This window comes from Aythya marila, assembly GCF_965140915.1.
Source record: "Aythya marila genome assembly, chromosome: 19".
Lineage (NCBI taxonomy): Eukaryota > Metazoa > Chordata > Aves > Anseriformes > Anatidae > Aythya > Aythya marila.
Window position 1 is genome coordinate 11,106,593 of NC_139060.1, and position 13,015 is coordinate 11,119,607.

General features: G+C 50.5%; 2 protein-coding genes across 10 annotated transcripts in view; one reads left to right on the forward strand and one right to left on the reverse strand.

The window, feature by feature from the left end:
• Positions 1-1,620, reverse strand: part of MAPKAP1 (MAPK associated protein 1) — a 102,763-nt gene extending 101,143 nt beyond the window's left edge. Inside the window, exon 1 of one of the 3 annotated variants that reach the window (XM_082775507.1) lies at positions 1,483-1,620. The gene's annotated coding sequence lies outside the window, so the exon portion shown is untranslated. Of the gene's footprint in view, positions 1-783; positions 1,174-1,482 lie in introns of those variants that run through there. The other 2 variants (XM_082775505.1, XM_082775506.1) reach the window with 2 other exon arrangements.
• A 60-nt stretch (positions 1,621-1,680) lies between these two features.
• PBX3 (PBX homeobox 3) overlaps positions 1,681-13,015 on the forward strand; it is a 111,047-nt gene continuing 99,712 nt past the window's right edge. Inside the window, exons 1-4 of one of the 7 annotated variants that reach the window (XM_082775509.1) lie at positions 1,683-1,983; positions 2,261-3,517; positions 4,612-5,296; positions 6,051-6,124. In XM_082775509.1, coding sequence (XP_082631635.1) covers positions 5,100-5,296; positions 6,051-6,124 — 271 coding nt within the window. In that variant the 5' untranslated portion in view covers positions 1,683-1,983; positions 2,261-3,517; positions 4,612-5,099. Of the gene's footprint in view, positions 1,984-2,260; positions 3,518-4,058; positions 4,259-4,611; positions 5,297-5,476; positions 5,832-6,050; positions 6,125-13,015 lie in introns of those variants that run through there. The other 6 variants (XM_082775508.1, XM_082775510.1, XM_082775513.1 and 3 more) reach the window with 6 other exon arrangements.

A 13,015-nucleotide genomic window follows, 5' to 3' on the forward strand; every position in this document is an offset into this window, starting at 1 on the left:
GCCTCTTCGGTACTCCGTGTCAAATGTAACTGGACAGGTACGCGCTGGTTCAGCAATCGATGAGCATCTCCCTTTTCTCTGGCCTTTAACTTTTGTCTGGACAAAATTTTGGTCTTTCTTCTTCACCAGCAGACAAAGCGTAACATGTTTAAGAACCTTTGTCTTGCTTTCAGAGTAAGCGATTTAGAGAGCACATCTCAAGCAAAAAGGAAACGAGGCAGAGATTACGTTTGTGTTGTCTCGTACAAGAAACTTGTGGACAACAAACCGCTAGGTCTCCTGGTTTAATAAAGCTGCTCAGCACACACAGCGCGTGTCAGAACGCATACTGGGATCTGTCAGAAGTGCTGCCTAACAAAGTCCTCATTTGGCCACTTCTGACAAATGCAGAACTGCTGCTAGCAAAACATAAGGCAACGAACTCACCGCAAGGTGTATCTCAAGCATAACGCAGTGCCACAACCACAATTACCACGGCACCAAACGATAATGGTTTGCAGTGCTGATGGCACTGTGGCAGCACTCTGTGCTACGAGGACCAGCACCATCACCACCTGCTTCTGCAGCCCTACACCACAGCAGTGCTGGCCTGCCCCTTCCCGGGGCCTGCAGGCAGGGCCTGAAGGCAGCCTCAGCCCTGCCACCACCTTCCCAGAGATGACACTTGGTCCTGGGGCCACCTTCCCAGAGGTGACACTCAGTCCCCTGGGCAAAGGCAGCCTGGAGCTGCCCGTGGGGAGCAGCTGGTCCTGCCCCGGGGCACGCAGCCTGCACCCTACTTACTCCTTGTCCTGCTCGTGAGTGTAAGCGGCCTTTTGCAGGTGCACACGCCGGTCTGTTTCTCACAGAACTCTGTAAGGCTGGGAAAGTTGCGCTGCAGGAGGCACAGCGCGGGTCACGCTGCCAAGCTGCTTAAACTTCTGAGGCCTCTGTTGAGCAAGAGGAGAAGCGGCACAGCGCGCCGGCTGTCAGGTTTGTCACTCGTTGCAGCTGGGGGGCACAGTCAGATGCAGCACCTCCGCTGCTCCCAGCGCCCCACCGGGGTTATTTGGGTACAGGTCCGTGCCGGGGCAGCGATCTCAGCTTCGTAACCCAACCCAAAGCATCCACCAGGCTCTGCTCCGAGCCTGACAGCCCGGCAGAGCCGAACCCAAAGCGATGCCCTCGAAGGGCCCCGGCCGGGCTCCGCCGCTGCCCGACCCGGAGCCCGCAGCCTGCCCCCAGCCTGCCCCCGGCCAGCCCCCGGCCTGCCCCCAGCGCGGGCGGCGGCGCCCCCCGGGCCCCCAGCAGCGCTCGGACCGCGCCCGCAGCAACGCCCCGGGACTGCGCGCACCGACACGGCCGGGCCGGGCAATGCAGGGCCGGGCCGGGCAGGGCCGGTCCCCGCCCGCTGCGCCCCCGGGGACCCGCCGCGGGCTGGAGGCCACCGAGGCCGGGCGGCGCCGGGCACGCACCGCGCCCCCCGCTCTGCTCCGCACTTACGGGCCGGGCCGGGCCGGGCTGCGCCGCTCCGCGGGGCCGCGCCGGGCCTTGGCCGCCGCCTGCTCCCCGAGGCGGGGCCGGGGCCGGGGCCGGGCCGGGGACGCGGCGGCAGCGGAGAGCTGGGCCGCGCCGCGACCCGGAAGCGCCGCCCCCGGATGTGACGATGGCGGCGGCGGCTCCGCCGGGCGCGTGCGTGGGGCAGGGGCCGGTGGCGGCGCCCCCGGGCGCGGCGAGGCCCTGGGACGGGGCCGCCCCCAGCCCCCGGCCCCCGGCCCAGGCCGCGGCCAAGGCCCGGCCCGGCCCGCGCCGCGCGTTTGGCGGCTGCAGGGGCCGGGCCCGCCCCCGAGGCCCCGCCGGGTCGGGTGACACCGTCCCGAGTGCTCAGGGCGCTGAGCGGGAGCGTTCCCAAAGCAGACACCGCCCCGGCCATAGCTCCGCCAGATCCTCACTGAGGAAAGCCCCGGTAGTTCCCTTGCCCAGCCGCACTCACTGCAAGTAAAGGTAACGCTTTCCCGACGAGGCTGTACCAGTTACTCCCAGACCTTGTTTGACCTGTCAACACTGCGCTGTGTTTCTGTGTTGTGATTTGTGAACCTCCCACATAGCGCTTGATATGCAAGCATAAAGGTGCTGCATTTAGACAAACGGAACTTCTGCAGTCCCCTGTATTTAACAGTTCTGGTTAAATAAACTTAACAATTCTGGTATTGTTTGAAAACATGAGAAATGTTGGACTGGGTTAGCCCAGCGTTCCCTCTGACTCGTATTTTCTCTCCAGCAGACTACAGCAGATGCTGTTTTGGAGCGGGCAGATGAGCTTGGCCACTCTCGGCGGTCCGTGTGCTCCAGACTCGCAGACTGTCCAGGACTGGAGATATTCACGGGTCCTTTTAGCACGCGTTTTCCATTTGTACCTGTTCATGGCCCGCTGGCCAGGCATTTCTGCAGTCGCTTTTTAAACTTGCCAACGCAGCCTGCCTCCACCATCTCCCGTGGCAATAACAAGACAATATTGGTTAGTTTCTCAGCAAACCATGACCTAGCAGTCTCTAAACAGCTGTACACTTCGACAAAAAGCAAGCTTTAAAAGGGATGTTACCAGACGGCTGTGAAAATAATTAGAGTGCCACCAAAGGCTCTGGTGTGAAGACGTCTGTGTGATCCTGAAGGGCAGGTAATGGAGCCTGGCATCGGTGGCCAACTGAAGGCGAGGAACTGAAGCTGCTCTAACAAATGACAGACAATGGGTAGCGTAAGGACATAACCAAGAGCAAAGCAGAGCACAGAGAGTCATTCTCCAGCCGTCATCTCATGCTGTAATTACCTGACTCAGCCTGATAAACTAGTAGAAAAAACAACCCTGAAGATGAGCTTTCTGATGATTTAGTGAAGCGAACTGGAGCACCACGGGGTGAGCTCAGCACCAGAGCTGGCACAGGGGCAGCAGCGTCCCGTTCATTTCAGTGCCAGCCAGCCACTGGAATCGCTCAGCTGTTCTGGGAGACTTCGCCCTCAGTGGACAAATGCAAACGGGTTTGTGAAATATTCAGAATAATAATCATAAAAAAGTATCTTTGGAGTAGAGCTCTTACCAAAGCTGGATGACACTAAGAACACATCTGTTTAGGCCAGAAAATGCTACAGTAATTAAGATAGAAGATAATTAGAATTTGAGTAAGCGTGCTAATTGCTTGGAGGAACGGTAAAAGCCTGGCTCTGCTCCCCAGAATAGCGGCTAAGCGTGGGATGTGGCCGAGCCCCAGCCCCAAGGGATGCCATCCAGGTTATGGCGCTGGGTGAAGGTGTGATGGGGGCGATGCCAGCCGTGACTGAGAGCCCCGCTGGGCCGCACGGAGACGAGCGGGCAGCCGCACGCCCGGGGGTGTCGCAGAGACGCGGACGCGGCTTGAGTTTGGACGGGCTCCTTCCAGCCGCACCGCGACCATCGCACAGCGCCGGGGCTCCCGGCCGCAGGACCCGGCCCCTGGAGCTGGGCTGGCGCCGCGGGACGCCTGAGGGGAGCCGCGCGGGGCAGGTGGGTGACGGCGGCGGGGGGCAGCTTCGCTTCGGGCTGCGGGAGGGCGGCGGGAGCCGGGCCCCGGGGAGCCCCGGGGAGCCGCGGCCTCAGGCGGTCCCCCCAGGCCCGGCCCTGCCCGGCGTGCGGCGAGGCCTGTGCCGCGCGTTCCCATAGCAACGGGGGCGGGGCCGGAGCGGCGCTCGGGCCGGGCACGTGACCGTTCGAACGGCCCAATCGCAAGTTTCTCGGCCGGGGGGGCGGGGCCCGTCGGGGGCGGGCTGCTCGGGCCCCGCCCCGCGCGCTCTGAGTGGCCGCGGCCGCCGCCAGCGCCCGCCCCCGCGCGCTCCGATTGGCCGCCGCGCCCGCCGCTCCCGGCCCGCCCCGCCCCCCGGGGAGCGCCGCCGCGGCCCGGCCCGGCGGGAGCCGCGACCCCGCGGAGCCGCAGCCGGAGCCGGAGCCGGGCACGGCGGCGGCGGCCACGCCCGGCGGGGCGGGGCGGGGCGGGGCGGGGCGGGGCGGGGCGGGCGGCGGGCGGCGGGCGGGGGCGGGGCGGGGGCGGGGCGCGGCGGGCCCACGTCCCTGCCGGCGGCCGCGGCGCTGCTCACAGGGTGACACGTCTGCGGGGTGAGTGAGTGGCGTTGGCAGGCTGTCAATCCCTCACGGAGCGGCCATCAAACACCATAAAACACACACCGGCACCGCGCCGCCGGCCCCATAAATCCCGGCCGGCCGGTATTTTTGCACATTGCTTTGCAGAGAGTGTGTAATTAATTTTTTTACAGTTCTTTCCCCTTTATTTCCGCTCTTTTCTTCGCGCGAGTCCAAACTTTTGATCGCTGCTGTTTCCCCCCGTTGCACAGACTTGGGACCATTTGTTATTTTTGGGGGGAGGGCAATTAATTTTTTTTTTTTTTCCCTCTGTGATTGTGTTTTCCTGGCTTTTTTTTTTTTTTTTTTTTTTTTTATGTTGCAATTTGGGGGTGGGGGTGCTCGCTCGGTTTGTTGTGGTTTTTGCTGTTTGCCACCCTCCTAACTTCTTCGGGATTTGCAAGCAAGTTTTTTGATTTTTTTTTTTTTTTTTTTTTTACTTTTTTCATCTTTTTGCAAAGAAGATTTTTGGACAAGTGGGGAAAGACATAAAAAGCAACAATAAAAATAAAAAAGGGGAGAAAAAAAAAAAAAAAAAAAGCTTTGGAGCAAGATTGTACCAAGGAAAGAAAACTGCAAAGAAACCTTATCAAGTCATTTATCCCAGCCGCAGATATGATGATGATGAAAGAAGACTGTAACTAAAGAAGAGAGTGATTTACTGCGCTGGAAAGCAGAAGAGAGTGGAATAAACTGCCGAGACCCGGTCCAAACACAGATACTGATTTTTCGTTGTTGTTGTCGATCTGGTTTTTGCCTTTTTATTTATTTCTCTTTTCGCGCGTGTGCGCGCGAGGACAGAGCGAGGAGTCAGGAACTGAGACTGACTTCGGGAGCCGGAGACCGCCTCGCCTTTTCCTCCCGCAGCCCCCGCTCCGCTCCCCGCCGGCGGCGCAGCCCGCTCCCCGCCGCTCCGCCCGGCAGCATCGATCGGGCTGCGGCGGAGGCCGGCATGGACGAGCAGTCCAGGATGCTGCAGACTCTGGCCGGCGTGAACCTGGCCGGGCACTCGGTGCAGGGGGGCATGGCTCTGCCTCCTCCCCACGGACACGAAGGGGCCGACGGCGACGGCAGGAAGCAGGACATCGGGGACATCCTCCATCAGATCATGACCATCACTGACCAAAGCCTGGATGAGGCACAAGCAAAGTTGGTTTCGTCTCATTAAACCTTGTCTTGTTGTGTGTGTGGGTTTTGTTCCTCTGCTCCCCGCTGCTCCGCGGACAGCCGGCGCCTCACCGGCACAGCAACTCCCGAGCGCTGCAGCAGAGCTCGCACGCAGCCGAGGCCGAGGCGGAGCGGCTGTGTGACCGTTTTTGTTGTTGTTCCGATCAAACAAGCAGAGCCTCGCGCCGCGCCACCCGGCTCGGCTGCAGCCCGGCGCTGTCGGGGCGCCTCAGCCCGGCTCGGCCGCGGTCCCGGTCCCGCTCCCGGTCCCCGTCCCGGTCCCGGTCCCGCTCCCGCTCCCCGCGGCTCCGCCGGGCCCCGTAACTTTGTGTCCCGGCCGGCCCCCGCCCCGGGCGGCGGCAGCCGAGCGCCGAAGCCTCCGGGGGTCGGTGCCGGGGGAGCCCGCGCCGGCCCCGCCGCGGCCCGGCCGAACAAAGGCGGCCGGCTCCAGGGGTGCCCCCGGCCCCCATCCATCAGGCGCCGGCCGCGGCCCCGCGCTGCTTCGCGCTGCCCGCAGGTGAGGCGCGGGGCCCCGCGCCGCCCGGGCCCGCTGTCACGGCGCCGGCCGCGGTGATGGATGGCGGCGGCGGGGCGGCCCGGGGGCCCCGGCTCGGCTCGGCGCGGCCCGGCCCGGCCCCGCGGCGCGGCCTCCCCCGGCCCGGAGCGGGGCCCCTCGGCCTGGCGCGGCGGCGGGCGCCATGTTCGGGCGCTAACGGCTCTCTGTGCTCTCTTGCAGGAAGCACGCGCTCAACTGCCACAGGATGAAGCCCGCGCTCTTCAGCGTCCTCTGCGAGATCAAGGAGAAAACAGGTAAGGGGCGCCGCAGCCATCTTGGGCCGCCGCGGAGCGCCCGGCCCGGCACAGAGCGGCCCCGCGCTGCGGAGCGGCCCCGGCCCCGGCCCCGGCCCGCAACTCGCCCCGGGCCGCTCCGCTCCGCTCCGCTCCGGGCCGCTCCGTGTCGTGCCGGGCCCGCCCGCGGAGCCGCGGCCGGCGCTGCCCCAGGTGCGGCGGGGCCGCAAAGTTTGCGAGCGGGCGCGGCCGGCGCGGGGCGCGGGGCGCTGCGGGGCAGGGCAGAGCCCAACGCAGCCGCGGCCCCCGGAGCGCGGCCCCCGCGCGGGCCCCGTGCCGCTGGGAAGAGGCGAGAGGCTGGGAAAGCGGCGGGCGCCCTGACCCCAGCGTGCTACAGAGCGCAGCGAAGCTTTAGTTGTTCTCCGGCGATGACATTTTACATGCCACAAACCTTACTCTCGAGTGTACAAAAATATATCGGTATTTTTTTTTTCTGGGCTACGTTAATGAGACAGTAATAAATGCTGTACTTTTTCTTAAAGGCATTTAATTTTTTTTTTTTTTTTCAAAATTTTGACATCACTGAATTTACAGAGAAATTTCTTTTTTGGAGAAAACGATTTTGAAAAGTACTCTGCTTTGCATTATGAGAATAAACCCCCCCTCTTTTTTTTTTTTCTGATCTGGTTTTAAAAATAAAAATATGCATTGGCTTGCGTTTTTAGCTGTACTCGATATTCGAACACACACAGCCCCCCTAATTGCAAGCTGAACAAATGGGATTATATAGACGAAAACTACAAATGTGAAATCATGCAGTTACCGACCGAGGAGCCCAGAAGCGCGCAGTACTCAGTAAATTATGGTGCTTTATGTCCAAGGGCTTCTTTGCTACCGGGGATCCACTTCAGTTTCTGCTGACAGCTAAGCACTAGGGTATTGACTGTGTTGTGAATATTAAGATTGATTCTGCTTTATATTGCATTATATTACCAGGGATAAGGGGAATGATCCCCCCTTCTGCCCTCCCTCCCCCCGTGCCTGTGTTTTGCCTCAGTCAGTTCACGGTCCCTTTCTGTCCTTCTTGGTTTGTGTTTGTTTTCTGTCTTTCTCTAAACTTTCTGCCTGTCCTGCTCCAGAGCTAACCAAGCAACCTGCCCTTGATGTTCAGACATTTTGCAGCAGGCAAATTTCAATTAAGAAGGCAGGCGTAGGTCCTGCGATCACGTTATTTGCACAGGGCTTAGCCTCACTGTTTTGAAAGGAAAGTATAGTCAACCACATGTCAGAGGTGAGTTAAGAAAAAAAAAAAAAAACAAGTCTTTTCAGAAGCGGGGATTACTGGCAGAGGGGGGTTCGGTGAGGCCACTGCTGTTGCAGAAGCGAGAGGGAACCTGACAGGAGATTTTGAGATCTGAAACGTTTTTGGGTGTTTTGGTGAAATGTGCGAGTTGAGAAAAATCCTGCCTTTGTGCGCCAAGTATTCGAGCCAAGTTTGCAAGTTATCTCTTTGGTAAAATAGCTGAGAACCAACAAAGAGCAAAGACGTCTGTCTGCCCAAAGGCAGGATCCTGCCAGCCCCAGCAGCACAGGAGAGACAGGATTAATGCACCGAGTGATTGATGGAGATGAATCCACACCCCCACCAAAAACTCTTCCCGCAGGGGGACGTTCACTCAGGGTCTCCCAGTTGAGTTGAAATGTCTGTACAGACTTCAGTCAGTGTGCTACAGCAAAGATAACGTGAAAATAAATTCTAGCTTATTTTCTATAAACTGTTTTCATAGGAAACAGCTCGAACAATTCTGAACTGGAAGGGTAAACAGTCCGAGATGCAATTAAAGCAGAGGCTCCCCCCTCCCCCCCATTGCTCTGCATTGTCTTGTGGTCCAAGTACTTAAATCTGGCTGCAACTGGGTCATGCTCTGGAATTTAATTCCTTTTAATCAGAACCAAAGTTTACCTTGGTGCTGGCGGTGGGAGTTACTGTGATGGCTTTCCCGCTACCTTCTGTGAGAAGGAAGAGAGGTGAGAAGGGAGGCTGGAGCCTATACGTGGAGTGTAATCGCAGTCATGTCTATTCTGAAATAAGTAATGCAGTATTTAAGCCATTTTTATATTTATTTATGTATTTTTTTTATATATTTTATTAGTTTTCAGTACAGTCAGCAAATAATTCGTGAGGCTGGTAGCGAGACAATATGTGGAGGAATCCCCAGCTGAGGTAGAGCAGCTCTGTCACTTTCCGGCAAGGGTTAACGAATGCATCGCGTTTTTTGAAGCCTTTCTCTCCCTCGCACTTAGGGTTAGGAGCTCACGAGTTTTTTTCCGTGTGGTATTTGCCATGTATAAAGAAATCACTGAGCTTACTGAATTTAGCCTGACATTTCTTTTTTAACATTTTAACATTTTAAAAAGTGCTGCATAATGCATTTAAGAGCCTCGCAGATATTAATAGATATGTGCATTCTTAGAGGCAACCACAAGGTAGCATGGTTTTCATAAAGAAACTAACTGCCACTTATTTCTTTAATTAGTTCAAGGAAAAATGATACCCAAAGTTCTACTGAAGCCCCTCTAATAAAATACAAGGATACGCAAGTGAGAGTCTGTTGGCTCTGTTTGGTTATATTTTACCTGCTCTCTGAGGTGTCGCTTGGAAGTCTTAAAGTTACCTTCCCCAGGCACACTCACATCTGTTGCGTTCCTGCCTATCAGTCTGCCTTGTGTGCCTACCAGTAGGAATCAAAAACTGATCCCTGCCTTTTTTTTTTTTTTTTTTTTAATAATCTCTCTTATTTACGGACTAAAAATCCTTCAGATTTGTAATCTGATTAACTCTACATTAGTCCGTTGCTATACCTGAGGTACTGGTTTTTCTCATGGAGATAGAAATGAAAATATATTAATTCTTATAGTCTTAAAATGGTTAGGGAATTGCAATTATTTCCCAGTGGAATGACATATTATTACATCCTAGGCTGTGTTGATAGATGATTTGTTTTGTCTGTAAGAATCATTGATACGGATAGGCACACGCATTATAAAAATGTATGAATGCGTGTGCATAGACGCACACACGTATACCTTTATTTATTTATTTATTTATACGGGTCCAACAGAAACAATGATAGCTGCCAACCAAACCCTAATTTACTGTCACCACAAACCCTAAATAGCATTCATTTACTAGTAAAGCCTAATGGCATACATGATGGTTTGCCAGATTTGTGGCCTTTGTGAGGCTTATAAGCAGGACTGACTTGGGAAGATCATAAAACTTAATGAACTTCTCGACTGCAGGAGGTGTCCGCAGGGGAAGAGAAAGGCCTGCTTGGCTGGTTGGGCTGGTTGAACTATTTTTTATGTCTAAAGAGAGAGGAGGAAAATGTTCATTAAAAATGTTCTCCCTTCTTGCAGAGTTTTGGTTTAGAGAATGAAAAAAGAAATAGAAAGGCCAGACAAATAGTGAAGTTAACCATGAGGTTAATTTTTTGCGGTTCCCCATGTAAACTAAAACCTTTACTTTTATTGCTACAACTACAAATAACCATACAGTGCTATTCTGATGTCTGAAGGGCTGTATCATGCATGTATCATGTTGCAAAGCTCCTTATTGATGAAAATGGCCCAACTCTTTTAGGAACGCCCCTTGTCGATATGCTGCAAAATCTGTAAACTGCCTGTTAGGTAACTCCTTGGAGAAAGACTTGCTTCTTGCCTTGTCTTCTACAAGAATTTGAAAATATTAACCCTTTTTTTTCCACTGTTGTTATTTAAAAATCGTATCACGGGATTGTTCCCTTACATAAATTTAAACTTTTCACTGTTTATAAACTGTTATTTAGTGCCATCAACTTGCAATAATTTGCAATAACATGGAATCCTAACAAGGCGATCTGGACATTGAAGGATTCAAAGGGAACAATGAAATAGCACTGATAGCATGCATATACGTACGTGTGTGTGTGTGTATGTATGGTAGCTATTTTCAAAATATCAACAATGATGTTATTGCTATTCAGTTTAGCTATTTAAAATATTTATGTGCAATCCTGGTGTTTTTTTTGAAGGTACTAAATACATATTTTTTATGTACCCTGACTACATAAGGTAGTAATCACTGTGTATTTATGTGCATACATCTTCTCTTCAGCTTAAATTATTTAGCTTTTGTTTCCTTTCTCATGCTTCAGTGTCCAAAATTTTTCATTGAATCATTGGTTATACTTTTGATCTTTTTTTTTAATTGTCAGCAAATGTATTACAAATGATGACGTACAGTAGTGTGCTAGGTCATTTACACTGTCCTTATGGCAATGGCACTGCTTTCCGTTGTAAATGTCCTACTAGTAAAAATAAATTGGATAAAGTATCTTGTTTGTCATTTGATCGTCTGGTTCAAACACATTCACAATGAAAATTCTCTCTCTTTGGTGGATTTCCAGCAGGATACTTCTCTGGATAAGAACACAGGCGGTTGTGGTGATAATTTTCATTAGAAAAAATGTGATACTTTGTCTTGCAGAACCTGTAACTACATAGTATCTTTAGACCATAACATTGTTAGTGCTCCTTGCTATATTTAAATAACAATCTTTGTGTTGATTACCAGGAGCTGTGTTTCCACATCTTTTTTTTTTTTTTTTTTTTTTTTTTTTTCCCTCGCGTAAAGGATAAATTTGGACCTACTTGTCAATACTAATTTAAGTAAGAGCAGGGATTTATTTTATTTTATTTTATTTTATAGGTATTTTTCATCTCCTTCATTTTATTTTTGAATTTGACACATTTGCTTGTTTATCTGAAAACAGTAAATTATATGAGTTACTGTGTGGTTTATTTTAGGATGCTTGCTGTAAGTTAAGGAATTTTTGCATTCAGGGATAAATTATAATAATAGCATACAGTGAATGCAAGAGTCCCTTTTTACAGGATTTAGCCCATTTATCAAGCTCTATTCCTACAGCTTTCAATGAAAAAGTTGTACGATATGGATATTATGCTGTCTTTTTTCAATTTAAATATTGATTTGTGTGAAACATTAATATAATGATATTTGCAGTCTACCGTAGACAAATATAAGCAGAATTAGACATACTAAATTGTTACAAATGTAATACAATATTTAAATGCATATGAAGACTATATTAATAATTATATAGTAGAGAAAGAGAGTCCAGTTTGTATCTGTTCTCAATTTTTAGACTGTTTTACAGTTCCTTGCACATCATATGTATGATGGTTTGATGAATATTTTTATGACTAATAAGAATGAATACTAAAGCTGTGTACTAATCAGTCAAAATCGGTGGAGAGCTGAGTGTTTTCCTTTTCTTGTATCATTGGGAGAATTAGATGTAGCTGTTTGTATTCCCTGAATTGACACCCTGAGAAGAATGCTTTGTTTGTTTTCTCAGCAGTCATGTTTAATGCTATTCGCTTATCAAGGTGATCAGCATGGTTCAGATAACACATGCCTGACACAGCCTGCCTTTTTTCACCATCATGTTGACCTTTTGTCACATTTGCTTTTCTCTGGTAGGCAATTCATGTCTTTAAGTATGAACGGAGTAAATAATTCACATCAATATTTAATATAAATTATTAAAGTTTCTGTCAGCTCTTATAGTTCATGCTTTTATAAAGTTAGAGTAGTTCATCAGCCAAACAGATGAATTGTGCTTCTCAGCTGGACATTAGAGCTCTTCCATAATGCTGTCTTTACAGTGGAAGTAAACAGGGAATTAAATATGAAAGGAAATGAAGCCTGGTACTTGAATGGTATATATTTTTCAATAATGCACATTCTTTAGAAAGGCTCAAAGTACTAGATAAATATCTATCATTATTTATTTCGTTACTCTCATACTTCATTTTGCCTTCATGTTGCAAACAGAATCGTAGAAAGCCCCACTGACCCCGGCATTTTCTTCTACTCTTTGTTATTAGCCTTCCGCCTGCGCTCCCGCTCCCTTCTTGGGTTAGGTTGGGTGTACTAGCGTGTTTTTTTTTTCCCCTAATGCTCTTTTTCTGCTTTTAAAGATTGATGGGGAGCACCAAGATGATGAGGTCTGAGGTTTTTTTTTTAGTCCTTGTTTATAAACTATAGTTTATATTTTGCAAACAAAATGATCTGTAATTGAAAATAGATTCTGAAAATATTTTCTAAAGAAAAAATGGTCTGATATCTCATGGTAACAGCCATGGTGTATTCATTGCTTCAGGAAGTGGGTAAAAATACCTCGTTTTGCCTAAGAGAATATAGTCAAAATCATTATGCATTTATTTTAATTTTGTACTATTTTAGGTGTTTTACTTGGAATTCTTTTGTTTATGATCAGTTCAGTACATGTTGCACAGTCATACGGGCTGTAACAGTGTCTATGAATCACTGAATACCACGCGTCCTGCAGATCAATCACTTGGGAAGGGGGTGGTTTTGTAGCATGTGTTTACAGGTCAAAACCTTTTGCTATACTTAAGTCATGCATCAACATTTAAAGCTAATCTCTTATTCCTCATTGTCCAGCAGGTGGCTTTTTCATGTATTATTTAATTTTTAATTATAAGTGGAAATTGAATTTAATAATATTATCCTGATTACATTTTTTTTTTTTTACACAAACAACAGTTTTTCCATATATCCTGGTATGTATGATAGAGCAAATGAAAGCATCTCGAGATCTTGAAGTATACAATCTAAATTAAGATTCTAAACAGGCATTACAGATGCTGGTAACTTTGGCAATTATCATTTTGTTTGGTGAACAGTAGTAAAACAGTGTGCGGTAAAAGTGTTTAGAGAGAGAGGATAAATAAATTGAACAGTTTTGCAATGCAAAGTGGTTTGTGGTGTTTTTGAGGATTTCTTGGCTCTTGCTTAACTGCTATTGTGAAGCCTGGAGCAGA